The sequence below is a fragment of the Xenopus laevis genome, chromosome 4S (genome assembly GCF_017654675.1).
Source record: "Xenopus laevis strain J_2021 chromosome 4S, Xenopus_laevis_v10.1, whole genome shotgun sequence".
NCBI classification, from domain to species: Eukaryota; Metazoa; Chordata; class Amphibia; order Anura; family Pipidae; genus Xenopus; species Xenopus laevis.
In genome coordinates this window covers 33,392,002-33,419,179 of record NC_054378.1, presented here as the reverse complement: position 1 = coordinate 33,419,179, position 27,178 = coordinate 33,392,002, and the positions used below count along the sequence as shown (strand labels likewise).

The 27,178-nt window shown below is 39.7% G+C and overlaps 1 protein-coding gene across 1 annotated transcript; it reads left to right on the top strand.

Moving 5' to 3' along the window:
- The first annotated feature begins 2,426 nt into the window (after positions 1-2,426).
- LOC108715377 (dynein assembly factor 1, axonemal) lies at positions 2,427-23,565 on the top strand. The gene is made up of 12 exons (XM_018260461.2): positions 2,427-2,732; positions 3,339-3,423; positions 3,713-3,804; positions 5,743-5,964; positions 6,121-6,287; positions 7,786-7,907; positions 8,032-8,198; positions 9,130-9,414; positions 9,787-9,893; positions 16,055-16,123; positions 19,653-19,956; positions 22,001-23,565. The coding sequence occupies exons 1-12, from the start codon at positions 2,630-2,632 to the stop codon at positions 22,090-22,092; spliced, it is 1,815 nt and encodes a 604-aa protein (XP_018115950.1). The 5' UTR covers positions 2,427-2,629; the 3' UTR covers positions 22,093-23,565.
- The last annotated feature ends 3,613 nt before the right edge of the window (positions 23,566-27,178 follow it).

Below are 27,178 nucleotides of genomic sequence, written 5' to 3'. Positions count from 1 at the left end.
ATACTCGTATAGCCAAGTAACACACTATCTTATTATACTGGTAAAGCCCGACCAAAAGGGAAAGGCTAAGTCTGGATCCAGGCACTTCTATAATAGGTGACTCCAATGGGTTTGATCCATAAACAAATGTGTTTGACATTTAAATATGTATGGAAGCTGTCAATATGATTTTTGCAAATCAGGCATGCATCAGAACAATTCAAAGGACAAAAGACATTACAATAATAAAAATAACAAAAAAGTTGAGGAATGATCAATGAATGATATTACAATACAAGTACGATTTTTACTATGGTTGCATACAGTTCTGAGGCACAATAAACCAGGTGACATTAGTTCCAGTGGTTGATGGAGACATAGCTCTTCAGCATAAAACTTGCATGGATGTAAGATGCATTTCGTTGAGATTTGCATAGAAAGCCAATGTAGCGCTGGTTGGAGAATATTTTATGAAAAAATTATGTGTGCACTTACTAAATGGGCCACTGAAGGCTCTCACAGCTGCTCTTGTATTTATTGTGTTCTTTCTGTCTGCTCCCTTGTCTCTGCCCACCTCATTAGTTCCATGTGTTTCTCATCCCCTAATTAAGACCATTTATAAACCTGTCCCTGGCCTTGGTCATTGTGCTTCATAGCTCAGATCTTGCCATGCTGATTCCTGTTCTTGAGGTTCCTGGATTCCTGTTCCTGAGACCCTCCATTGGTCCATTATCCCAGCCTTGTTTCTGTGCTCCTGTCCCCTCCTAGCCTACCAAATTGGATTTCCTGGTTGCGGAAAAAAATTGTGTATAGTGTTTATAAACATACAATATCACTGGGTTTAGTACATTGTGAAACTGGGTTCAGGACGTGCTGACTTAGTGTGGCAATGCCTTTAGTACATTTTGGGACAATGGGATATACATATCACTTCCAAAGGATTCACTGGCACTCAAGGCTAGTTCAAGCAGGGACAAACCCTTGCGTATTTGCAGTTGTGCAACTCCTTGAATGCCGGTGAATCCTTTGGAATTGTCTGTCTGGGAGGGTGCCGATTCCTCCATCACGGGGCACCAGAAGTTAATCTAAGAAGGCCAAGGTGTGCGAGTGGTGCCATATATTCTATATACATATTACTGCCATTGATATCCTTTGTGACTAGGAGAAACTGACTACTTGAGTCTAGATAGAACAGACCCATAAATTTACTTTACACTTTAAAATGTATATATTACCATAGTACCCTGCTCCCCAGGGGTGCATTGCACATTCAACTCCCTCCGGAGTCACCAGGAAGGCAATTTTCGTGAGTTTTGGTGCATGCACAGTTGTCGCAAAACAGAAAATTGCTCCAACGGTGCATGCGCCGATACGCCGGTCTCATTCCGAAGATTTTCGAATAGAGATGAAGATGGTTGTCATGAACTCCACTGGACAGAATCTGCACGGAGGAGTAATTAAAGACGTAGGGGCATTTGCTTGGGGTAGCAGCTAGGCTGGGGGGGGGAGGAAGGGGGTCTATGTAGGGTAGGGTTTTTTTAATTTTAGGGTTTAAAAAAAAAGTTTAGTTCTCCTTTGCACTCTCACCACTTTGGGGCCTGCTGGAGCCACAATAAACATATCACAGGCGTCAGGGTAGGGAAATTTCTTTAGGCACATGTATAGGGTTTCCGCCTGGCTGGTAGAAAAATGATGGATGATCCCAATGTTATTAATAGGGAAAAAAGATAAATATATATAGGAAGGTAGGTATTTTTTCCAGAAATGGTGGTAACCATAAACATGCATCTGGAGAGCTGTGGGCATGAGTCCAAATAAACCCAGGGGGGCGCCACCCTGGTCTAGTTACACCATTATTTATGTGTAGCACCGGCTTTAAAGTTCGCTAAAGCTGGCCATAGACTGAAAGATCCGCTCGTTTGGCGACATCGCCAAACAAGCGGATATTTCCCCGATATGCCACTAACGGCATGGCTATATCGGGGGTAATCCGAACATTCAGCCATATGGTCGAATGATCGGACTACTATACGCCAAAGGGCTCCGACGGGTCGGTCGCGTATAAATCAAACCTTCCCGATCTATATTGTGCACAGATATCGATCTGGAAGACCGCGTCGGAAGCACCCATACACGGGCAGATAAGCTGTCAAATTGGTCTAAACGACCGATATTGGCGGCTTTATCTGCCCGTGTATGGCCACCTTAAGGCTCAATTTCAGAAGAAGCACATCCAGAAAACTGCTAAGAAGCCAGTACAATTGTGTACTACTTTTTAAAGTAACACTTCCATCAGCATGTGCATTTTATTTTTAGTATGGTGAAAAGCAAATTCTCATCTTGATAATAGAGCACACGCCAAACGGTTCATAGCACGTTCATGAGTTAGAGGGGAGAGGAGGAGTGACATTGCACACATTGGTTCGGCTTTAGCAATTAACTAGAACTGGTTGCTAAGGGAGACATTTCCGGTTGCCGCGGATTCTGGGAGTTTTCGCTCTGGTTACCGTAGTAACAGGAGACGCGGAACGCAACGCTGTGTAAAGTTTACTTGCAGTTTCTCAATCGATTCTTGCTCATTGCACTCAAGGCTGCGTGTTTACAGGTGCACTTTAGTTTGCTGAAGGCTGCCTGTCTGTGTGCGTGAGAGATGCAGCCAACGTGTGAAGATTTGGTTCAAGAGGAAGGTTGCAGCCTCATGATGGATTCACTTCCAAACGGGGACTGTGCGAGTGACGGCAACTCAGTCCCAGGTAGAGTACAGCCCTATTTCTTGAGGGCAGCCCCACACTTCTGATCCCGATCTTTATTAACAAGATGTTCATGTGTTGTTGTAATGTTTTCCTTGTATATTGATCATTTCTTTTAGCTCATTTCATTTGATCCTGTGCATTAATCCAGTTAGGGATCTAAGGGACTTGTAGTTCCACAGCACATGCTGGCCAATAAAAAGAAGAGAAACAGCACAGACTTACAGATGAGTGGAAATGTATTTGTCATATTTCAGCTTCATGTTTTAGTAAGGACTAATTTGTAATGTTTTTTTTTTTTTTACATCTATTGCTAATAAATTGAGTAGGATTGGGTGTTGGGTGCCTCCATTTTCTTTGCACTGCAGTCTGCAAAGTTAAATGGTATAAACATGAGCGTATGGCAAAACTGTGGAATACATTACCTTGTAATTCTTAGGCCAGATAAAAAGCAAAATACCTCTTCTTTATACAGTACATAACAGGCCAATTGCACTAGAAAGATTTTCGATAAACAGTCGAAAGTGGGCTTTTCGTTACGACTATTTAATTACACTTCAGGTAACTGAACCAGATGCTTATTGTTTATTGTTTACTCCTTGTTTCCAGTCTGCAAATCTGATAAGCCTGGAAGTGATTGTAAAACAAATGGAGACTGTCAGGACAGCAGCAGCAAGAAGGACATTGGGCCCAGGTAATTATTATGCTGATATGTTTTCGTTTTTTAAACACATCGACATACTATTCAGTTAACTTTAAGACCTAACTTTGTGTTAGATACACTGTAGATTCTTTTGCAGTATTGCAATAAATCCCAGTGGCAGTGGTGGGATTATCTATACTCAGTCATAGTTTGATATGTTACTCCATGCAATGTTATATCCTCCAGTAGATGCTGCTAAATTTGCATGTTGGTATTATCAAGAGCTCCCCTCTATACATTGTTTTACAAATTAAAAAAAAGAACATTGTTTTTGTTTAAGGATGACCAAAAAGGCCTTGCGAGAGATCTGTAAACAGCAGAAACTATACAGCACGCCATATTTAAATGACACTTTGTATCTCCACTACAAAGGTAAGTGATGAGAAAAGTAAGTGGGAAGCTGCATGGCTATATAATAGGGATGTCCAACTGGATGTTTTTGAGCAGAGATTGTAGAGAAACCCACAGGTATTGTAGAAGCACATGAGGACCCTTAGAAAACAGAGTGCAACTAAATGCTTTAGTTTTGTGTGTGTGTGTGTGTGTATATATATATATATATATATATTAGAGATGCACCGAATCCACTATTTTGGATTAGGCCGAACCCCCGAATCCTTCGCTAAAGATTTGTCCGAATCCTAATTTGCATATGCAAATTAGGGGTGGGAAGGGGAAAACATATTTTACTTCCTTGTTTTGTGACAAAAAGTAATGCGATCTCACTCCCCACAACTAATTTGCATATGCAAGGATTCGGATTCGGCTGGGCAGAAGGATTCGGCCAAATCCGAATCCTGCTGAAAAAGGCCGAATCCCGAACCAAATCCTGGATTCGGTGCATCCCTAATATATATGAGTGCGGATCCTTCTGGTGTGGCGTGGATTGTCTGCAGACCTTACACCAAGGCACATTAATGGTTTTGTCGTGAGTGCCGGCTTTTGACAGACTATATAAATATATATTTATATTTATTTTCATCTTTGTGTATTATTATTTATTCATAGGGGACTGTTATGTAAACAACCCCATCTTAAGATATAGCCCATATTTCAACAGAAAAGTAATCGTGATCTCTGACAGAACAGAAAGTGCAGAATAGAATTTTACTGTGCTCAATAATTGATGGTCTTTACTAGCTCAAGGACAGATAAAAGGTCTCATTTATGATTAAAGAGCACAGCTTTAGCTGTGCAAAGTTTGCTGTCTCACCCCCTCTTGTGATTTGCATGTAGTTTGTCTATTTTGATTCAATTCGCAATGCTTTAGGTGCAAATGTGCTGTGCTTTCCCATTTTGGGGACCCTAAGACAGTAGCTCAAGGCTTCCTACAGCAGCTTGCATCAGTTGATGCAGAAACTTGTGCCAAGAGAATGGGGTATATATGCTATTTTAATACTGATTAGCAGAAATTATGATATCCGCTAGAAAGCTTCACTTTGCTTCTTGCTAGATTGAAAAACCAGTGGCTTGCTATAGGGCAGACAGTAAAGACCAGGCCCTGTTGAGGCCTACATCTCCTGTCATTTACTAACTTGTGTGTCTAAATGGGGAGACACCGATGTACCCCCCCCTACCCTTCTCTCTTGGATAGAGTGTTGCACAGTGCCAACAGCACTCTATTTAAAGGGCTTGCTGGAATGTGGCCATTCTACAAAAGCAAAATGCAGTGTGAAAAGTGCAAAACATGTTTGCTTTTTTGCACTTTTCTCCCTCTGTTCTAAAAAGATAAATGACACCTTATGTTTTCTCCATTTAAAGGGATAGTCTCATCACATAATTACGCACTTCTTTAAAACAGCACTTCTATCTTTAAACTTATTCTGGCTGTGGGTAGTGACTGAGAGATGTAATTTCTGCCATTCCATGGTGTTTCCAATGCTGTTCAATGCACAGTTTTTGCCTTTCTGATATCACTGCAGTCCTGGCATTTTCACACAGTTTTGAATGCACTGGTATTTTGAGTGGTGATTTGTGCAGCCTTAAATGTTTCTGAGCTATTCAGATTAAAGTTTTTGATCTTGTTTTGTATTTTTTGACAATGTATGTGATTCTTTGAATAAGAACAGTGGTGCATGGGGACAAAACACTCCATGTGTCTTATAAAAGGCTATAGTCAAGAAATGGTATCCCCATGCAAGAATGAATACTGTTTATAAGATTTGTTTCTAAAACTAAACCATAATATTTTACTTTCTTTTTTTTTTATAAAAGTAAACATTTTGCATTCTGCCAACTGTATAAAAAAAGGAAAAATGGAATGGAATCAATTTTTTGTTTTCTACATTGTACTCTTATTCCCATTCCTAGGATTTATGCGTGTTGAGAATCTAGAAGAGTACACAGGCCTGAAGTGTTTGTGGCTCGAATGCAATGGTCTAACGAGGATTGAGAATCTGGATGCACAGACTGAGCTGCGCTGTCTCTTCCTACATCAAAACTTGATTCACAAGATTGAAAACCTTGACCATTTGCAAAAGCTGGACACGCTCAATCTTTCCAACAATAACATCAAGACCATTGAAAATCTATGTGAGTTGCTCAAATTTTGAAAGATGCATGAATCACGCTAACAAATTTAGACATTAACCCCTGAAAACACATGAAAACGTTGCCTACAGTAAATTATGACACTAGTAAATGTCCTGCTGTAGTCTATAATAAGAGTTCCATTCTGTGTTTTTCCAGCATGTATCCAGGTTCTTTCAACCCTTCAGATGGCTCACAACCGGTTGCAGACATTGGAAGATGTACAGCACTTGGAGGAATGCCCAAGTATCCGGGTCCTGGATATATCTAACAATAAACTCGATGACCCAGCAGTAATAAACGTCCTTCAGAAAATGCCAAACCTGGTATGACTTAGTGGTTGTTAAGCTTACAGTGTCTTTCTGTAGCATTACAGGAAAGCTTGCCATTTGTTCATTTACATGTGTTATTTTGTTCTGAAACTGTTCTTTTAACACACCTTGTAATGCCTGTGTTTTAACTTATGGTATTGAAAGTCAAAAAAGAGAAATTGGTACTTGTGCACATCATTTTCAAAGTGGGAATGCACAAGTGAACTGTACCTTTTGTGACAAGCTGATTGCATGTATACACCATTTTTATGGGCAATTGGCTATGATAGGCAGGTAAGAAGAGTATCAGGAGCATAAAAACACAGGTTTATTTAGGCAACTCTTTCCAACACAAAGGTTTCAGGAACACAGTTCAATAGCATTTTAACAGCAGACTTTTCCCCACTCTCACCATACAAGGTGGGTTCCAAACTATGGAATATTCTGGGCTTCTCACTAAGCCCTGCTGACTCTCCCCTCCAGGGGACTCTCAGTCACCTGGTCAAGTCTCTCTCCTCCTTGCAGTGACAGGCAGCGCCCCAGCCCCTTTGGGATTTCCTAGCACAGACAGACAGCCTTCCTATTCTGTGCCCCGCTCTGAGAGACCTTCCTAACACTCTCATTACCATTAAATACCATTCCACAGAACAGCCTTCCTGTGAAAAGTGAGCTTCAACATGTGACCTTGAACACTGGAATGAATTGTCTGGTTAACCTGTTCTTTTCAGAACACTTTTCAGAACACTATAGTTTCCAGGGTCAAACCACAAACATCTCCTATTATGGAGAAATTAAAGACAATACACACTTTTTTACACTGTGTGGTCACTCTACCACACTTTCCTAACTTTCTACAGGCATTCTAGCATGATAAATGTTTTTAATGTTAGAGTTTTTGAGCAAGGTGCTAAACTTAGGGCACCTATGGAACTAAAGATGTATAAGACCTAACTGTTAATCAAAATCTGACTCCTACATCAAGAGAGGAGTTTTGAAGAGTAACTTGATTATTATAGAAATTGTAATTGATTGAATTTTAAAAATGTATTTATTTCATGAAATTAAGCTTATTCTGTATACAACTTTTATTTAAAAACATTTAAAAGTGGTTTTCATTAAGATGACTTTGTACACACATAGATGAATGCTGAACAAAGTGTTCCTATGGGTAGAGAGCAATACAGTTTAGTGAGCACTATTTTGTACATGGTATATAAGCCATCACACACACTTTTTTACAGGTAAAATCTACTATGCGTAAGGTTGTTTTAACTAGGAATGCACCAAATCCACTATTTTGTGTCCACTACTTGTTTGTGTGACTAAAAGTCGATTAATTTTTTTGGATTTGGAATCCAAAATACTATACTTCGTAAAAAATCATCAATAATGAATCACTCACAATTTAAAAGCAAACATTGACTCTAGATGCATAGTGCAGCTTCAGTATGTAAGGGTTTTCAGTACATATGGTGCAGTATGCCACTGCTTATAGATCTGTTGTTTCTTTCAGCATGTTTTGAACCTGATGGGAAATGAACTTATCAAGAAGATACCCAATTACAGAAAAATGGTCACGGTTCAATTACAAATGTTAACTTATTTGGATGACAGACCAATCTTTCCAAAAGACAGGTAACTTTGTATTGTATATAATTAAATAATTTCATTTATTTTCTCCTTATTAAGCCATAGGCCTGTGACCAGTCGCCATATGAGTGCTGTTTATGGTTTTAAATAACTGACTTTTAATTGCCAGGGCATGTGCTGAAGCCTGGTATAGAGGTGGTCGAGAAGCGGAGAAGGAGGAAAGAGAACGATGGGAAACCAGAGAAAGAAAGAAGATCCAGGATAGTATTGATGCTTTATCTGAGATCAGAAGGGCTGCAGAGGAGAGGAAGAACCAAAAAGAAAAAGAAGAGAAAGGTATTTAATTTAAATAGAAAAACATACATGGTACTAGTCGCTCAAAACTTATTAACAAGGCAACTTTGGAAGTCTGATACAGAAGTCCATGTGTACATAATAGAAGGAAAGAAATGCTTTGTTTCTTTTGACAGAGGGCTCAGAGCAGCATTACTTTGAGGGTTTACTGGTGTATTTATATAGACCTTTCTGATAAAGCTTACTTAATTTTAGCATTTCCTTCTCCTTTAAACATTCAAAGCAGTCCAATGTTGCCCAGCTCATATCAGGGAAATCGCCAAACTAATGGTTCTTTATGTTTAATGCCAGCTTAATACTTCAATTAATTAATATTCAATTAATATTCAATTACAGCCTCTCTCCTGTGTTTATTTTCATTCTTAAATTCAAGCTGCTGCCTTATTGAATGAGTCAGTGATCTCAGCAACCAGACATTCATTTAAATTTGACAACTCAAGATCTGTAGAACATCAATCAAACTTATCCATTCAAAAACATAATGAAGATCAATAGCAAAATGTTTTACACTGCTACTTGATAGTTAATATCAGTGTATGCTTTAATAAAATCCAAACGTGGATGTCGTTCTGTGGTGCTCTATCTGGGAACTTTGCTGCGCAACAGTTCCATATACATAACATTACTCCAAAGGTAATCATATGGCACTCACACAGCAAAATGTGCTTATAATTTGTAGAGATCAGAATAAACCACAAATTTGTAGAGATCAGAATAAACCACAAATTATAAGCACATTTTGCTGTGTGAGTGCCATCTGATTACCTTTGGAATATCAGTGTATGCCCTCCTGAAAGTTTGCCTTTTTCATTTATATCTTCAATTTTAAAGAACCTGATTTACATTGTAAAAATCAACCTATAGAAGGTTAAAGTCAGGTTGCACTGTCAAAATCTTTGTTAATTATTTGAAGTGGAGCAACCCAAAGAAATTGAAGAAAAGCAAATGAGCCACTACCAAAATGAGGAGTCTAAGGAGAACATTCAACCGTTTGTGAAGGTGATATTAGAATCCAGTGAGGACGTATGTACAGATGCAAAAGTCAGTGACAATAACCCCACCTCTGATCCTTGCATTCCAACTGTTGAGCATGGACTATACAAATTATCACCTGGTGGACAACTGGAAGTCATTTACCAAAGAGAAGCTGAGCTTCAGGATCAGCAGTCCACATTAAGCAGAGTTGAAATAGGACAAGGTACGTTCTGCTGTCATATAAAGTAAATGTTAAAACAAATGTATAGGGGCACACTATAATAGTGTACAGAAACCTTAATATTTTTATTCATAGATAAAATTGCATCTAGAGATTTTTATATCATTGTCAATTCCTCTTCAAAACAGCCTGTGGTTTCTGCAACTGTTTCTACTATTTCATTAAATAAGGCCTTTGCAAATGCTGTAACTGATATTTACAGTAACAATCCCATCACTATACATTGGTAAATGATCTGCAACCTCTGAAACAACCCACAATATTTTACTTTACCTGTAAAATAAATATCTGATAATAGTTTTTAATACAATATTGTACCGTGTGCTATAAATATGCACTTTATTTTCAACCAAGGGTCACTTGTGGACTTGAAAGGTCAATGTTCCCTGACAACACAGCTGGGAGATGAAGAGAATGTGGAGACCATTCCCCTCAGGGAAACAGAAAAGCTATTTGTTGATGTACGTAATATGTTTCATAATTTCTTGTTGTTTCTTCTGCATATGACTTTTACTTCAATCAGCTTTTGTCAGGGCCCGAAGGCGTAGTTTGTAGTGCGGACCAAGGAGGAAGCTTGTAGAATGCTAAACACGGTTCGCGGTACAAGATGGAGTCAAGAGTTAGAATAGTCAGACGGGCAGAAGATCAGTTCAGGTAGCAAGAAGTCGAAAACAGGATCAGGAATCCAAAACACAATAGACGCACCCAGGAACACAATTAAGTAGAACCTATACACGGGCAATGAATTAGAGTCTCAACAGTCTTTTTAAACCGATATTTGGCGCCAAAACGTGTGTTGTGACGTCATGCGTCACGCGCTGACGTTGCGCGATGACGTTGCACGTTTTGACGCTGGCGCAAGTTCACAGAGTCCGGATGCGGCGCCCTCGCCGTCCTCCCACGTGGCCTGCCCTGGGCGTCGTCATCTTGGATGGGACGCGGGCGGGAGAGGACGCGCTGGGCCGCGCTCCTTACAGTACCCCCTCCCCCACGGGGGGCCTCCGGACCACCAGGACTGGGTTTAAAATGAAATTTCTTATGGAACTTTTCTAGAAGAAGTGGAGCATGGATATCAGAATGTCTGATCCAGGAGCATTCCTCGGGTCCGAAACCTCTCCATTCCACCAAATATTGAAGAGTACCTCTGGATATGCGGGAATCTAAGATTTTCTCCACCTCAAATTCAACATGACCGTCTACGGATATTGGAGCAGGAAAAGACGAGGAATGATCAATCAATGCAGGTTTAAGAAGGGATACATGGAACACATTAGAAATCCGCATCTCGGATGGTAGTTGAAGACGAACAGCTACTGGATTGATAAGTTCGATTATGGAAAAAGGGCCGATAAACTTGGGACCCAATTTAGCGGAGGGAATCTTGAGATGGATGTTCTTGGTGGAAAGCCATACTTTGTCCCCAATAGCATATGGAGGGGGAGGAGACCGCTTCTTATCGGCAAAAGTCTTTTGAGCAATGGAACTCTTTTCCAGGTTGGTCTTAGTAGCTTGCCAAATTGCGGACATATGAGCCACTTGATCATTGGCTGCAGGTACATTGGAGAGAAGAACATCTTGTGGAAAAGCCAAAGGGTGCTGACCATACACACAAAAAAAAGGAGATCTCTCGGAAGAAGAATGCAGAGAGTTATTGTGAGCAAATTCAGCCCAAGGGAGTAACTCAGCCCAATTGTCCTGACACAAAGAAATATGGCATCTTAAGAATTGTTCTAGTGCTTGATTGACACGTTCAGAGGCACCGTTGGACTGAGGGTGATATGCAGACGAAAACTGAAGAGAGATGTTGAGGGATTTGCATAAGGATCTCCAGAATTTTGAAATAAATTGTGAGCCTCTGTCAGAAATAATTTCAGCGGGAAAACCATGGAGACGAAAAATATGTTGGATAAATAATTTTGAGAGTTCAATAGCAGAAGGTAATTTGCGGAGAGGAATGAAATGGGCCATTTTACTGAACCTGTCGATCACGACCCAGATGACTGTGAAACCACGGGAAGGAGGAAGTTCCACAATAAAATCCATGGCAAGGTGTGTCCAGGGTCGAGCGGGGATAGGCAGTGGTAGAAGTAACGCCATAGGAGAAGAATGACTGGACTTCGAAGTGGCACACACAGAACTGGAAGATACGAAATCTTTGACATCTCTCCGTAGAGAAGGCCACCAAAGCAGACGAGACAATAATTCAGTTGTCTTCTTGATTCCGGGATGACCGGCTTGCTTAGAATTATGAGACTGACGAAGAATAGTCTGGCGGAGGTCCGGGGGTACATAGGCCACACCAAGAGGTGTATCAGAAGGTGCAGAGGATTGTGCCGACAGGATCTGAGATGCCATGGAAGGGAATAAAGCAGCAACAATCTTTGCTGGAGGAACGATGGGATCATCGTCCTTTAGGCAAGAATCCACCGGGAAAAAACTTCTAGACAAGGCATCAGCTTTTTTGTTTCTGGAACCAGGGCGGAAAGTGATGATAAAATTGAAGCGAGAAAAGAACAGAGCTGTCTGGGATTAAGACGTTTGAGAGCTTGAATATATTCTAAGTTCTTATGATCAGTGAATATCGTCACGGGGATAGTTGAGCCTTCCAGAAGATGTCTCTATTCTTCAAGTGCCAATTTTACTGCTAAAAGTTCTCTATTGCCCACATCATAATTTTGTTCAGGCGGGGAGAATTTTTTAGAAAAGAAGGCACACGGGTGAAGCTTCCCATCACTGAGTTGCCTTTGGGAAAGTACCGCCCCAGCACCCATATCGGAGCCATCGACTTCAATGAAGAAAGGAAGCTGAGGATCAGGATGTTTCAGAACAGGGGCGGATGTAAAAGATCTTTTCAAGGATTCAAATGCTTCCTTGGCTTCAGAAGACCAGCAGTCGGGTTTCCCACCTTTGCGGATGAGAGCCAAAATAGGAGAAATTCTGGAAGAAAAGCCTTTGATGAATTGCCTATAATAATTGGCAAAGCCGATGAACCGCTGTATGGCTTTGGTGCTTGTAGGAAGTGGCCACTCTTGAATGGCGGAAATCTTGGCCGGATCCATTTCAAAGTCCAACGGAGAAATTATATAACCAAGGAACGGAATTTTGGAAGTTTCGAATGAACATTTCTCAAGCTTGGCATAGAGTGTGTTCTTCCTTAAGCGAGAGAGAACCTCCTGAACATGGACTCTGTGTTCAACCAGACTTTTGGAAAAGATGAGTATATCATCAAGATAGACGACTACGTTAACACCAAGTAGATCTCTAAAAATGACATTAACAAACTCCTGGAAGACCGCGGGCGCGTTGCAGAGCCCGAACGGCATCACAAGGTATTCATAGTGACCGTCTCGGGTATTGAAAGCGGTCTTCCATTCGTCGCCCTCTCGGATTCTGATCAAATTGTATGCACCTCTGAGATCCAGCTTGGTGAAGATACGGGCTCCTTTGAGTTGATCGAAGAGCTCAGTGATAAGGGGTAGCGGATACCGGTTCTTCGAAGTGATTTTATTGAGACCCCGGTAGTCGATGCAAGGTCGAAGAGTGCCATCTTTTTTTTCTACAAAGAAGAATCCAGCCCCTGCAGGGGAGGAGGAAGGACGAATAAACCCACGCTGCAAGTTTTCTTGAATGTAGTCTTTCATGGCTCTGGTTTCTGACGGAGACAGTGGGTAGGTACGGCCACGAGGAGGCATGGTACCAGGGAGGAGATCAATAGGGCAATCATAGGGTCGATGAGGGGGAAGGGTTTCGGCAGATTTTTTAGAAAATACATCACAAAAGTCTTGGTATGCAGGAGGAAGAAAATGAAGATGTATTGAGACAGATGATAATTTCTGTACTGTATTAGAGTTTAAACAGCTCTGCTGGCAATATTGGCTCCAATGAGAAATCTGACCTTCAACCCAATCGATGGTAGGATTGTGGAGCTGCAGCCAGGGCAACCCCAGGACTACAGGTGTGGAAGGGCAGTCAATAATAAGAAAAGAAAGTCTCTCAACATGCAAGGCCCCAACTGTAACAGAAAGTTCTTGTGTAGCATGAGAGATGAACGCTGTGGAGAGTGGTCTGTCGTCGATTGCCAGGACCCGGAGAGGGGATGTCAAGGAGTGGAGGGGGATGTTGTGATGAATGGCAAAAGAGTGGTCCAGGAAGTTTCCAGCAGCGCCAGAATCCAGAAAAGCTTGAGTCGAGATTCTCTCGGATGAGACTTGAAGCTGCACAAGGAGTAAAAAGCGATGAGAGGATTGATGGGGAAAAGGAACAATTCCGCCCAGGTGAGTCTCCCCAAACTTACCTAGGCGCGGAAGTTTCCCTGCTTCACTGGACAATTAAAGGTGAAATGGGCCTTGCCACCACAATACAGACACAGACCAGCTGTACGTCTGCGCAGTTTCTCCTCTTCGGATAAGCGGGCTCCGCCAATTTGCATAGGCTCCTCAGAGGAGGTAGAAGGAATCGGAGCTGGGGTACCAGGAAGCAGCGATCTCTGAAATCGTGGAGCCAGCTGTGGCAGGAATTTCTTGCTTCTCTCCCTGTCAGATTGGTGCTCCTGCATACGAGTATCGATCTTAATGGCCAAAGCGACGAGATCTTCCAACAGCTCCGGGATATCACGGGAGACCAAATCGTCCTTGATACGAATGGAGAGACCCTGGTAGAAGGCCGCATGATAAGCATCATTGTTCCAGTTTTTTTCGGCCGCTATGGTACGGAAGTCAATTGCATATTCGCTGACAGAACGACTCCCTTGGCGAATCTGCAGCAGACGGGAAGAGGCTGTAGTAACCCGGCCAGGAGCATCAAAGATGGTCCGATAAGACTGGAGAAAGGAATTACAGTCCTGAATGAGCGGAGAATTTTTCTCCCATAAAGGCGATGCCCATTCTAATGCTTTCCCTTGGAGACGGGAAATGACGAACCCCACTTTAGCTCGTTCAGATACGTACAATGAGGGCTGAAGTTCAAACTGTATCAGACTGATTGATTAATGAAGCCCCGACAAGCCTGGGGGTCTCCGCTGTAAAGAGGAGGAGCGGGTACCTTGGGCTCAGGACTTGTAGTAGAAAATGGCACAGCAGGCGGGGTAGCCACAGCAGCAGACGCTGGAGGGTTAATTGACAGCTTGTCCAGAATGGCCTCCAAGGCTTGGCCAAAATGAGTCTGCTGGGCCTCATAAGACTCCATGCGAGAAGCCAGCCCACGGAAGGCTCTTCCGAAGTCGGGTAAAGGTTGAGCTTCCTCAGAAGGGTCCATGGCCCGTGTATACTGTCAGGGCCCGAAGGCGTAGTTTGTAGTGTGGACCAAGGAGGAAGCTTGTAGAATGCTAAACACGGTTCGCGGTACAAGATGGAGTCAAGAGTTAGAATAGTCAGACGGGCAGAAGATCAGTTCAGGTAGCAAGAAGTCGAAAACAGGAACAGGCAGGGTCGATATCAGGAATCCAAAACACAATAGACGCACCCAGGAACACAATTAAGTAGAACCTATACACGGGCAATGAATTAGAGTCTCAACAGTCTTTTTAAACCGATATTGGCGCCAAAACGTGCATCATGACGTCATGCGCTGACGTTGCGCGATGACGTTGCACGTTTTGACGCTGGCGCAAGTTCACAGAGTCCGGATGCGGCGCCCTCGCCGTCCTCCCACGTGGCCTGCCCTGGGCTTCGCCATCTTGGATGGGACGCCGGCGGGAGAGGACGCGCTGGACCGCGCTCCTTACAGCTTTTCCTGTCTCTCATACTGAAAAAAAATTCACAATTACGAATACCCCTTGCTTAAAAGCCTCTCTATATTGTTTTTCCTTTCCTCTTCTCTCAAAGGACACCATGGTCTGAGGATTTGTAATTCATGATTTTTATTTTGACATCTGATGTCAAAAAGTATTTTATCATTCAACTTATTAAGCCTGGCTATATATTTACTGGGGAAGTATGAAGCTGTCAAAAAAAAGCCATATTCTCTAAAACAGCACATTTGCAAAAAAATAGAAAACTTCTTAAAGGAGAACTTTTATTTTACGTTTATTTAACTTTTACAGAGATGTTTTATCCACTTTAAAGTTTTTTTAATTTTAATATCCAACAAATAATCAATACAAATGTATTGCCAATTTTATTAATCTGTCAGGTTCAAAAATTCTGGCTGCTTTGACAATCGATTGAACAGGTTTGATTTTCACAGTCTAATCTCCTCCTAGTATCCCTGCTCACCTGTGGTCTTCTGCATGCTACAGTGGGACTAATATGTATGAGTACTATGATATTAGCCCCGTGTTTTGTGAAAGAATAGGCTTCCTTTGCTCTCTTAAAATTATAAATGACACATCCTTTGATATAAGGATATCAATCACTGTATGGTACATATATTGTATTTTCTAATAATTCCTCTTCCACCAACCTTATATTACCCATTAGGTAATTTAAACATTCTAGAGTACTACATGGATGCAAAATTGTCAGTCAATATTGCTACCTCTTTATATTGCTCTTTGCTGCAAGTGAAAAGTGTGATCTTTCAGTGTGACTGGCATTTGATGGATTTTGTCTGTTCTTTCTCAAGTTCATGAGCTTTGTATAGACGTAAATTTACCATGTCTAACATGAGAGATTTATTTTTTTAGGATTTGCCAGATTTAGAAGAAGTGGACATTACTGAACTCTCTGCAAGTGACTATATGATCACCCATAAGGTAATATGATTTTCTGCAAATTAGCCTAAACATTTTAAAGAAATGTTAAAAGGGGAATTATCACAGAAATTATGACTTAATATGAGATGCATCTCCTGTAAATAAGGAACTTTCTAAATGTAAGCAGTTACAATTCTGTACCATTTCTAAAAAAAGACAAGCTACTTTTCAACAGGGCCGTATTATAGGCACACAGTACCCCTGTCCACACAAAAACTTTAGGGGGTAGCCCTCGGAAGCTTTTATGTAAAACCACTGATGGTTGGGCAGTATCTATGGCAAGCAATCCAATTGTGGTATTCATTGTTCTACCTGCAGCTGGCTGGAAAAAAAACCAATTGTTAATTTTTGGTTGCTATGGGTTACTCCCCACAGGCAGATTAGAGTTTATTGACATTGGTGTGTGCTCCCTTTGTTTAGACAATGCATTAGAGCGAACGGTCTTTTAAAATTACCTCAAAACTGCATGTAGAGAGGAGAGACAGATTGCTGAGAGCAGAATAGTGAAGAGTTACTTGATTATTTCATAAATGGCACAACATTTTATGTATTTGAAGATTTAGAGCATATTTACAAATGAAGCCTGCATTACAAATAAAGTTTGTATTAGATATTCATTTGTGCGATAGTTTCCATTTAAATTGCAATAAATCATTTTTGTGGGACTTTATGTGGCACACTGACACATTACTGAGTGACACTGTGGGCAATAGTTTACAGTCTGCACGTGCAATGTGCTCTGTACTCTGTACTTCTACAATATAATATCAGATCCTTCCAGAAGCTATAATTTAGAACAGTGGTTCTCAAAATTTCGGCTGGGCCCTTGTTTTTGGACCCGAGAAATGGATGGACTGGATACTATTGCCCCATAGTCATATCTTCTTGTACCTTTAACTATGTTATGAGCAATGAGGAGCCAAGAACATACTGCTTAGTGGTGTTTACAAATGTGTTTAATTCACGATAAGCAACATGGGGAGGCCTATATATTAAAATTAAAATTGTGAAGTTTTAAAGGTTATGTCTACTTCAAATAAACTCACAATTTAAAAAAAAAAACTTCAAATGTTTCATTATTGAAAAATTCAAGTTTGAATAAAATAGTGGAAAAAATTCAAATATATCAGATTTATGAGTTTACAAGCTAAAAAAAAATAAAATTGAAAAACTTTGAATTGAATAAATAGTTTTACTCACCAATCATTTAGGTCATGTGTGGTACTACATTACACTGAAGTTACAGTGCATGCATGGACATATTACATCAGCCAGTAATGAACAAGTTTAATGTATGCATTCAGCGGTTCCTGACTATCTTTTCAGAAAGAAGCATGAGCGAGCTGTAGTGGACAATAAAGAGAGGCTTTTAGAAACAACGTTCCCCTTTAATAAGTGCAAAGCTTGTAATGTTGCTATAATTTTAGCAGCTGTTAAACATCAACCTACATTCTCTTGCACAGAACACTTCTGCCAAGGCAAATGGTGTGCTCTGCACTTTCTGCCAGATAAAAAGTTAAGCTGGCCATAGATGTTGAGATTTTTAAAAGATCAGATCCTCATTGTGATTATCTCGGAATGATTGTATGATCGTACGAATTTACCATGAACTAAAAAGACCAATTTGCCAGGAAAACAAAGGGGAGCTGCCTGCTTGGCCCTGCAGACATAGATAGATTGCAGTGAGACCGACAAAGATTTTTTGACCTGGCCGATCAATTTCCTGACAGATGTCAGCTGAAAAATCATAAGATGTACGATCGTTCGAATCCCACTAACCGCACGATAATTTTGAAGGATTGGTCTGACTTACCTAAAATCGGTCGTTCGGCAAGAAGAATCGCCGCGTCTATGGGTAGCTTAAGGGAGTGGGAAAGCTTAAGTGCAACTCCCCTCCCTCCCATCATGACTACAGCGCTGGGAATTGCATGGGGGTTAGTCACGTGTCTCTTTGCTTGGAAAGTGGAAATTCATCAAGTGGGGATTGTGAAAGTGCAATAAATGGCACATTGGGTCCATTTTGTGCATTTTGCATACTGCCTACCAGTAGGTAGGAGCCCTTATATTTATTTGTGCCTGTCCCACTTCAAAAATATACAGGCAATTTAACTGGTTCCTGATAAAATTTCAATAAAATAAAAATGTGAATGCAAGGAGGACCTGCTAAAAATTGTTGTGCAATATAAAAAAAAGTATATTAATAATAACATGTGGTTTATTGTGATGTGATTGGAGTGAAGGATGTGTTTCTGTGTTAAAGGAATTGTTTAGTATAAAAATAAAAACTGGGTAAATAGATACTGTGCAAAATAAAAAATGTTTCTTATATAGTTAATTAGCCAAAAATGTAATGTATAAAGACTGGAGTGACTGGGTGTGTATCATAATAGCCAGAACACTACTTCCTGCTTTGCTGCTCTCTTGGTTTCCACTGATTGATTACCAGTCAGTAACCAATCAGTTACTTGAGGGAGGGCACATGGGTCATAACTGTTTGCTTTTGAATCTGAGCTGAATGCTGAGGATCAATTGCAAACTCACTGAACATTTATGTCCCATGTGGCCCCCCCTAGTCACTGACTAAATCAGAGTTAGTCAGAGAGCGGAAAAGCAGGACGTTTTATTCTGTTGTGTTATGTTAGACATCCACTCATTCCAGCCTTTATAGATTACATTTTTGCCTAACTAACTATATAAGAAACAGTTTTTATTTTGGACATGCTATTTCTCCAGTTTTTATTTTTATACTGAACTGTTCCTATAAGTGCACACTATATCTGGGCAATTGCAAAGTTGCCGAGTTGTGAAATTGTTTTTCACAACAGGCTAAACATATACACCTAATCTGCACAAGAACACACCTAGCCGGTATGAAACCTGTAACACCTACACTGAATCTTAGTCAATCACTTTCCTCATTTCCTCATGTTCATGTTTTCATAACCCAAGGTCAGATCTGTTTTGCCTCTTTTCTTTCGGGTTACCAGATGAAAACTAAAAATTTATAAAATTGAAAAACATGAGGGAGATGTATAAAAATTCAGGTAAAAGGGCTGCACTGATTGCAATTTAATTGCAGCCCTGTAACATGTATTTGAGATGTTCCTTTATTTCATGGGGCACATTCTGGCTCTTTGCTGGTCTTTTTCAGTTGGTGAAGAAGCACAAGACACCACCTCTTTTTCCTCCCATTCAGGAAATGTGTGATAGCACTGGAACTGGCGTTTTTTAGCCTGAAAACACAAACTTTATCTTAATATCGCAGTATAAAACAGTACCAATTTTATGATGTTCATGATTTATGATTTAGCCACAGTGTGACACTGCACCATAACAAATTAGTAGTGGCTTCTTAATAACTCCAGATCTTTACCTGATTTTTGAACAGAAAATAAATAGAACATAAACAGAAGTATTCTATTGCATAAAAAAAAAAAAATTAAAATGTTTTACAGACACAATCTTCCATTTGGGTTCTGCCCTGGTATGTTAGTACTCATCTGATCAATGCATTTGTTTTTTTCTTCAGAAAACATACCGTCCAATAATTGAAGTAATTTCTGGCGACAGTGAGGAGAGTGATACTGAGTGGGAGAGAGACAGAGAAGTGCTGAGTAATGAATTACATTCAGCTTCACATACATTGATTGATCCAGTGAAGGGACAGTCAGCATCTGAACTTCCAGAGTTTAATCGAACTGCAGAGACAGATTCCCTGTTGTACCCACCTCTCAGGCCATTCATCCAAATGCTGGATTCTGAAGATTCACATGAGGGGAACCAGGAGAAGTATATGGAGGACATTCTCACCTGCCCTACTACAAATGTATCTGGTAATTAGTGAAGTAAAGTACTGTACCATTTGCCTTAAAATGTTGACTACTAGGATTTATCAAATACACAAGGGGGGTTGTGGGAGCACCCGCATTGCTAAGTAAAAATATATAGAAGTATAAGGGAAGTGCTACTGGCATATCCAAATGGGCCAGTGCACATTCCCTGGGCCCCTGTCTAAGTAATTCAGTAAATATGCAAATGCATGTGTTAACAAAGACAGGGGTTTTTAGTTGCAAAGTTATGATCATAAAGTTGAAAAGCCACCATACCACGTCAAGGTAAACCCCATATGGCGGTCCCTAACTTGTTTACCTACCAGTCATAATATTGAGGATCCTGTGTCTCTCTGCATAATAGCAATAGTAAAGTAAAAAGTAAAAGTCTGCTGAACCTTGGTTTCTGGAGGGCTAAATCCTCCCCCGCTGCTGAATTGCAGCTTTTAAGAGAGAGTGATTGCCCAAACCAATGCCCATTTTTGAAAAAAATGTATAAATATGGTGCAGTTAAAAGCATAGGGCCACTATTAATTAATAGGGGTGGGTATGGGGGGTGCTACAAGCCACAAGAAGCTTAGCCAAAGCTACAGGCTGTAAAAGCAAATACACAAGGGGGGTTGTGGGAGCACCCGCATTGCTAAGTAAAAATATATAGAAGTATAAGGGAAGTGCTACTGGCATATCCAAATGGGCCAGTGCACATTCCCTGGGCCCCTGTCTAAGTTATTCAGTAAATATGCAAATGCATGTGTTAACAAAGACAGGGGTTTTTAGTTGCAAAGTTATGATCATAAAGTTGAAAAAACCATACCACGTCAAGGTAAACCCCATATGGCGGTCCCTTACTTGTTTACCTACCAGTCATAATATTGAGGATCCTGTGTCTCTCTGCATAATAGCATTAGTAAAGTAAAAAGTAAAAGTCTGCTGAACCTTGGTTTCTAGAGTGATTGCCCAAACCAACGCCCATTTTTGAAAAAAATTTATAAATATGGTGCAGTTAAAAGCATAGGGCCACTACTAGGATTTATCACTTCTTACGTTGTATCTCCCTTTTTTTGGCCAGATAGTATAATGTTAGTGACTGTATATGGCAAAATATGGCTGCTTTTTATTCGGTTTAGCAGTTTGAGAGCCAGGACTACAGACATAGCAAGTAGACTCACAGATACGCTGCAGTAAAATACGTGTGTTTGCTAGTGCTGCATTTTGTTGTGAGAGTGCAAAGTGGATAAAGTGAACTAGAATCAATGACAGGATGGTAAAGAGAGAAACCTTCAGGCTGAAGTCACAAGTGAGCCTTTGCCCTCACACATGCACATACTGATTGATATGCAGTCTCAATTGGGTTTTGTGAAAAATATCTTATTTTAAAATGTAGGTGTGGTCAAAATGATTTTGCTCTGGAAACTACAGACTTTTATATAAGCCATTGGCAGTCACATTTCATAATAACAAAAAGTCTTATATGGGACTTCTGAAGCATACACCAAAGACAAATTGCTTCCCTTGTCTAGATGGAGATGGCATTTTTTCAGAGGAAAGATTGTTGCCTACCTGAGAACCTGCTCTGCACCATGCTTTGACTAAAGGATCATGTCACATACCAACCAAATCCCTTGGAGTGAGTGCTCAGGCCAGGGCAGTGGAAGGGCTTTCACACAAGGCTCACTGACAGATGCCTTCTTTTCACTTTTGTGTCAGCGATAGCAGCACTTTGAAGTACTTAATGAGGCTCCAAATTCTGGCGCAAAGCTCTGCTGCTTCATAGTGAAGTACTGAATAGAGATGACAATAATTATTTTAGCTGTACACGTCAATGTTGTATTGCAAGTACTGTATATATGTAAAATTGTGTCTGGTTATTGATAATGATAATAATAATGCCAACATATTCCATAGCTCTGTACAGTAAATAGGGGCATATGCTGAACATACAGATAACATACAGAAATACAACCCATAACTGATACAAGAGTTAAAGTGGGCCCTTCTCAATAGAGCTTACAATCTAAATCTCATTATTATGCTATTCTTGTTCCAGAGTTGGACTACCGAATGAATGCACTGAAAACAACCTCTGTTTTACATGTTCCACAAGTGGAGAAAGAAGATTCAATCTGGGAACTGGACTGAGAAACTGCATTTTTATTTTGATTTATTTATTTACCTTTATATTAATGCATCAGAAACAATAAGCTCTTTCACATCCTAAATACACAAAATGTACTAAAGTAAAAACCCTGAAAAAACAGTTTTTGCATTCAGAATTCAGTGTTATATCACAAGTTCAAGAAAGGATATCATGTAAAATGAAAAGGGACTGGAGAGCCTTCCCGTGTGAAATTCTTTTTAGTTTTTATTGAAGCACTACATGTTTCAGACCACACAGGTCCTTCCCTCTGGTGCAAGTTGCAGGAAGGACCTGTGTGGTCCGAAACATGTAGTGCCTCAATAAAAACTAATTTTTTTTTTTTACACGGGAAGGCTCTCCAGTCCCTTTTCATTTGACATGATACTGCTGTGCAGATGGCTACTCCACTAAACTGTTGAAGAGCCTGAACATAAGAGTTTGGAGGATCAGTTGAGGAAATAATAGATTATTTCAAGAAAGATATCAAACACTTACAGTAGTTTACAGAGATCAGTAAATTGTTTGGGACAAGCAGTGAAAGTGATACACCAGTACCAGGGCAGGCAGTGAAATGGATTACAGCTACTCACAGATTGCTCCTAAGGTTCCCAGGGCTTTCTTGTTTGAGAATGCAGAATCTTAGTTTTGGATTGTAGTATTATTATATATATATATATATATATATATATATATATATATATATATATATATATATATATATATATATCTATATCATATTTCTTTTTAATTTGTAGAGTAGACAGAAATTGTCTCATGAAACACAACAAAGTTTATTGTTATATTTATGTTGCTTCTTTCACCATTTTTGCTCATGCAGTTAATCCATATAACCAGGGATGGCCAGCACAATGTTTATTGTAAGCAGAGTAATTTGATTATTTCAGTAATGGTAAAGAATGTTTAAGTAAATGTATTTTTAAGGTTCTTTATTTCCACGAGACAAAGCTCATAATTAATTTTAATTTTTGCAATAATTTCCCCTTTAATTATTTCTTTATTTTTATTACCTTTAAAGCCCAAGCTGCCTTAAATTCCATAAAATGCTGAAAAATGTGTTCAGCTCATGGCATAGATTGCCAGCCTCTATATGATCACCATACATTTAATAATTAGGGCGTAACTTGTCAACTTTTTGAATTTGAATTGTTGCCACAATTCAATTTTTTTCACAAAAACTTACAAACTTTAATTATATTTTCAAAAACCAGAATGTTTAGTATTGGAAAATTCAAATGTGAAACTTTGGCATCTAAAAGCTTACAAGTTCATGTAGAAGTCAGCGGGAGTTGACCTAGGCAAAATTAAAGCTATTTTGTTTAATTCAAGGATATAATTCAAGTTTTTTTGATCTTGAAAACTCACAAAATAGACTTTTCTTTCACGATTGTATTCAATCAAGGTTTTTATATTAATGTTTTGTAATAAATAAACAAGACATTTGAGTTTTTTTTAAATTGTGAGTTTATTTGAAGCAGAAAAAAAACTATAAAACTTTGAAATTCATTTTTGATAAATAAGCTCATTAAAGGGGTGGTTCACCTTCAAACATGTTTTTCAGTTCAGTTGGTTTCAGATTGTGTAACTGTTATTTGTAACTGTTTTTCTAATATTGAAGTGTAAAGTTTCATTTTTCACCTTCTAAAGCAACTCTGGGAGGGGGGTGACCAATGCTTTAACTGTTTTGAATTGATACATTTATGGGCAGATTTATTAAGGTTTGAATTGTAAATTTGAATTCAATTTTCATTTTTTTGTGTCAAAACAAATTCGAGTTTAAAAGCACCATCTCGAATGTAAATTAGAATGCGAGATTTATCAGTCTGAGTCTCAGGTGTGAACTGTACAGGCCTTTAGGACATAAACAATAGAGGTGTCATAAGTGTGAACAATACAGGGGGGACACAGGTGTGATACAGGGGATTAGAGTCTGAATTTGAGGTTTAAACAATGCTGGGTGCAGTTTATCTCTACAGTGATACCTTTTAAATTTTACATATGGTAAGCAGACACAGCATCTGGGGGGCCAAAGAAGGCCAGTTGGACAACCCTGAATTACAAAATGAATCTAATTTTTGGGTCGATTAGATCGTATTATAGACGTTCACATTTTTCATAAATAACCTTCAATTCGAGTTGTGCGTGCATTCAGATTTATTAGAGTAAAACAAATTCACATTAGTTTGAAATTTGACCTTTGACAAATAACCCCCTTAGTTGATACATTTCTTATCTTTGTCCCTGCTGAGCAGAATCTCTGAGTTTCATTAAAGGGGACCTGTCACTTTAAGAGATAATTACAAATTCTTTACGTCCTGTTAGTTGAGTACAATAAATTTTACCTACACTTTATTTATTTATTTATTTAAAATTTGTTTCCTTGGAGTCTTGGAATTACACAGTCACATCAAGCAGGCAGGAGCCATTTTGTGGCAATTTGTTTTATCACCCCAAAATCGTGTGTATGTACCAGAACAGGGGACCTACTGCCCATACACACTGCCCTACACAATTATAGAGTGTTAGGAGGGAGTGGGGGAATGCGACAAGAGCAGTGAGATCTAGGAAGTGCTAAATGGAAACTGAAAGTAATTGACTGCCCCACCTCTATGCCTTGGGCATAGTGGTGGGGCAGGTAAATATTTAATTGACAGCTCAGATATTTAAACACCATTATAACAGGTATGGATGTTTTAATGAAGAAAATAATTTAGGTTCCATTTTTAATTTGTAAAGAACTTTCATTATACTACTTTTTATATGTAGGCGACAGGTCCGCATTAAAGGCAGTTGTTAGAATTTATACAATAGTTGCTAATATTCCATAGATACTGCTGAGAAATGCATCAACTAATTGTAGCAACTAAATGTAGCAAATTGTTACAGTTCAGAATGCTCCTGGATTAGGGATAGGCGAATTAGACCTGTTTCATTTTGCCAAAAATTCGCCGCTGGCAAAATGTCACCGTTGCCCATTAAAGTCTATGGGCGTCAAAACAATTTCGCGCGGTGAAATTTTTTTTATTTGCGTCTTTTTATTTTGACGCACAACGTCATACAAGTCTTTGGGCAGCATTTTTTCAGCAAAACAAGGCGCAAAAATTCGCCCATCCCTATCCTGGATCACTGAGCTGCCAGACTGAGCATTAAACTTAAATACCGGGAAAACTGTAAAACATAAAAGATGGAAAGCAAATGAAAAAAGTCTTTGTTTATTGATGAACAATGTGAAAACAACTCAACTGGAAACAGTTTTGGAAGGTGGAGAATAACCCCTTTAATGTCTCATAGACACAGCGATATTCTAGTATATTGTGCAACTTCTTCTTTTAGACTAGTGGCACCTGTTGTGTTTTGGAGAAAACTCCATTTGTGAACTCACTGGAGGGCTGTAATCTGCTTGTCACTGCTCACACATAGCAGCCATAAATGCACACACTTTTCAATTAATTGCTGTTTGTTAGGTTCACTAACCATGCATTCCTTTGGATGTCAGGATGAAGGAGAGATAACTGTGTCTTAAAAAACAAATTAAGCAAATATGTTTTTAAATACTGAATTAATTATGAAAATAAAAGGGGCCCAATACACCCAGGTACGCTAACCCATAACAACAACAATAAGATGTTTGCTTTTAAACCAGTAAATGCTGCCTGCTGATTGGATACTATAGACCTGTAGCAAGCTTTGCATCTTTTATAACATAATAGGGCACATTCACAATGCATTTTTGGGCTTGGGCTGTTTGCAATTAGCAGCAGCAGGCCCGACCTTGCTTCATTTCCGAACAGAGATCTGTGGAGTGTGCTTAGAATCAAGTGCAAGTTGGGGGTGCAAGTACTCCGTAGTTCTTGCACTTGTGCTCTTCCACTCGAGTTAAGTAACTTTAAGGGACAACTTTAGAAAAGTAAGTCAAGGGGTACGATGCATTTTAACATTGTAGCTGTAGACAGGAGTAATTTAAAGAACTTAAAAGTGGATACGGGTATCCAAGCTTTTAAATCTAACTCTGATTTTAATTAGCAGGAAAGCTAAAGTGAGTAAGGGAGCTTAGTGAGTAAAATTGTCCTGAATAGGTTACATAAAGATCAAAAAAGAGTTGGGAAATGAAATTCTTCCCATACAGAAGTTGTGTAGTGTGTAAAAACAAGGATAGTAAAAAGGTAATTAAGTTCTGGAATAAAGATAAAAGGAGTTTGAGCTAAGGGAAGTGGTAGTAATAAAAAATATGTAGTGGATGTTGTATGTCAGTGTAGTGCCTTATACGTTGGTCGCATTATTAACTGACTATGATTAAGATTAGGAGAACATTTGAAAAGCATTAATAATAATGAGGAGGAGGATAGTATTTAGTTGTTGTCTATGGAGGGTTACGCAGAAATTCAGGATGTTTCGGATTATAGTATTTTTTAAAAAGTGCCTGTTTTCTCCACAACCTCTACAGAATTTGCATTGGCAGTAGCTTCTAAGTGGGACAGAAGCAGTGGCACAGGCAAGATATTGTGTAAATGGTACCAACTCTTATTATTTCTGATAAAAAAGTCGAGGTAAACTGACCACCAAGGTATCCCAAACTCAGAACAGACTCCAAGGACCTGGTCGCGGCTCACCCTCCTGCCTATAATAGCCGCCTTTAGCTTCGGTACTAGCCCTCTGCTACTCGGATGCCTCCAGGTCTTAATGTGAGAGGCACAGAACTTATTGTCCAGGACTGGGGAAACACAGTCACAGAGCAAAAGTGGACCAGAACTACAAACAAGACAGCTTCCTCCAAACCTCTCAGTCCTAACCCAACCAGGAGGCTATCCCGCCCTCAAAGCCTGCATCACCAGCCTCATCCTCACCGGGACAAACCCTTCAACTCAGACCTCCTTGCAGCAATCAAAAGCTTACATACTAGAGCAACAGCGCAACTAGAATCCATTAAGATTGATATCTTTCTGCTGCATCAGGACCTACTGAGGGAGCAGAGAGTGAATATCAAATCTAGTGGATTCTGTCTTCTCTCGCATGATATATCTGCACTACAATAGCAAGTAGCGGCACTCACTGACCAGAGGATTTAGAGAA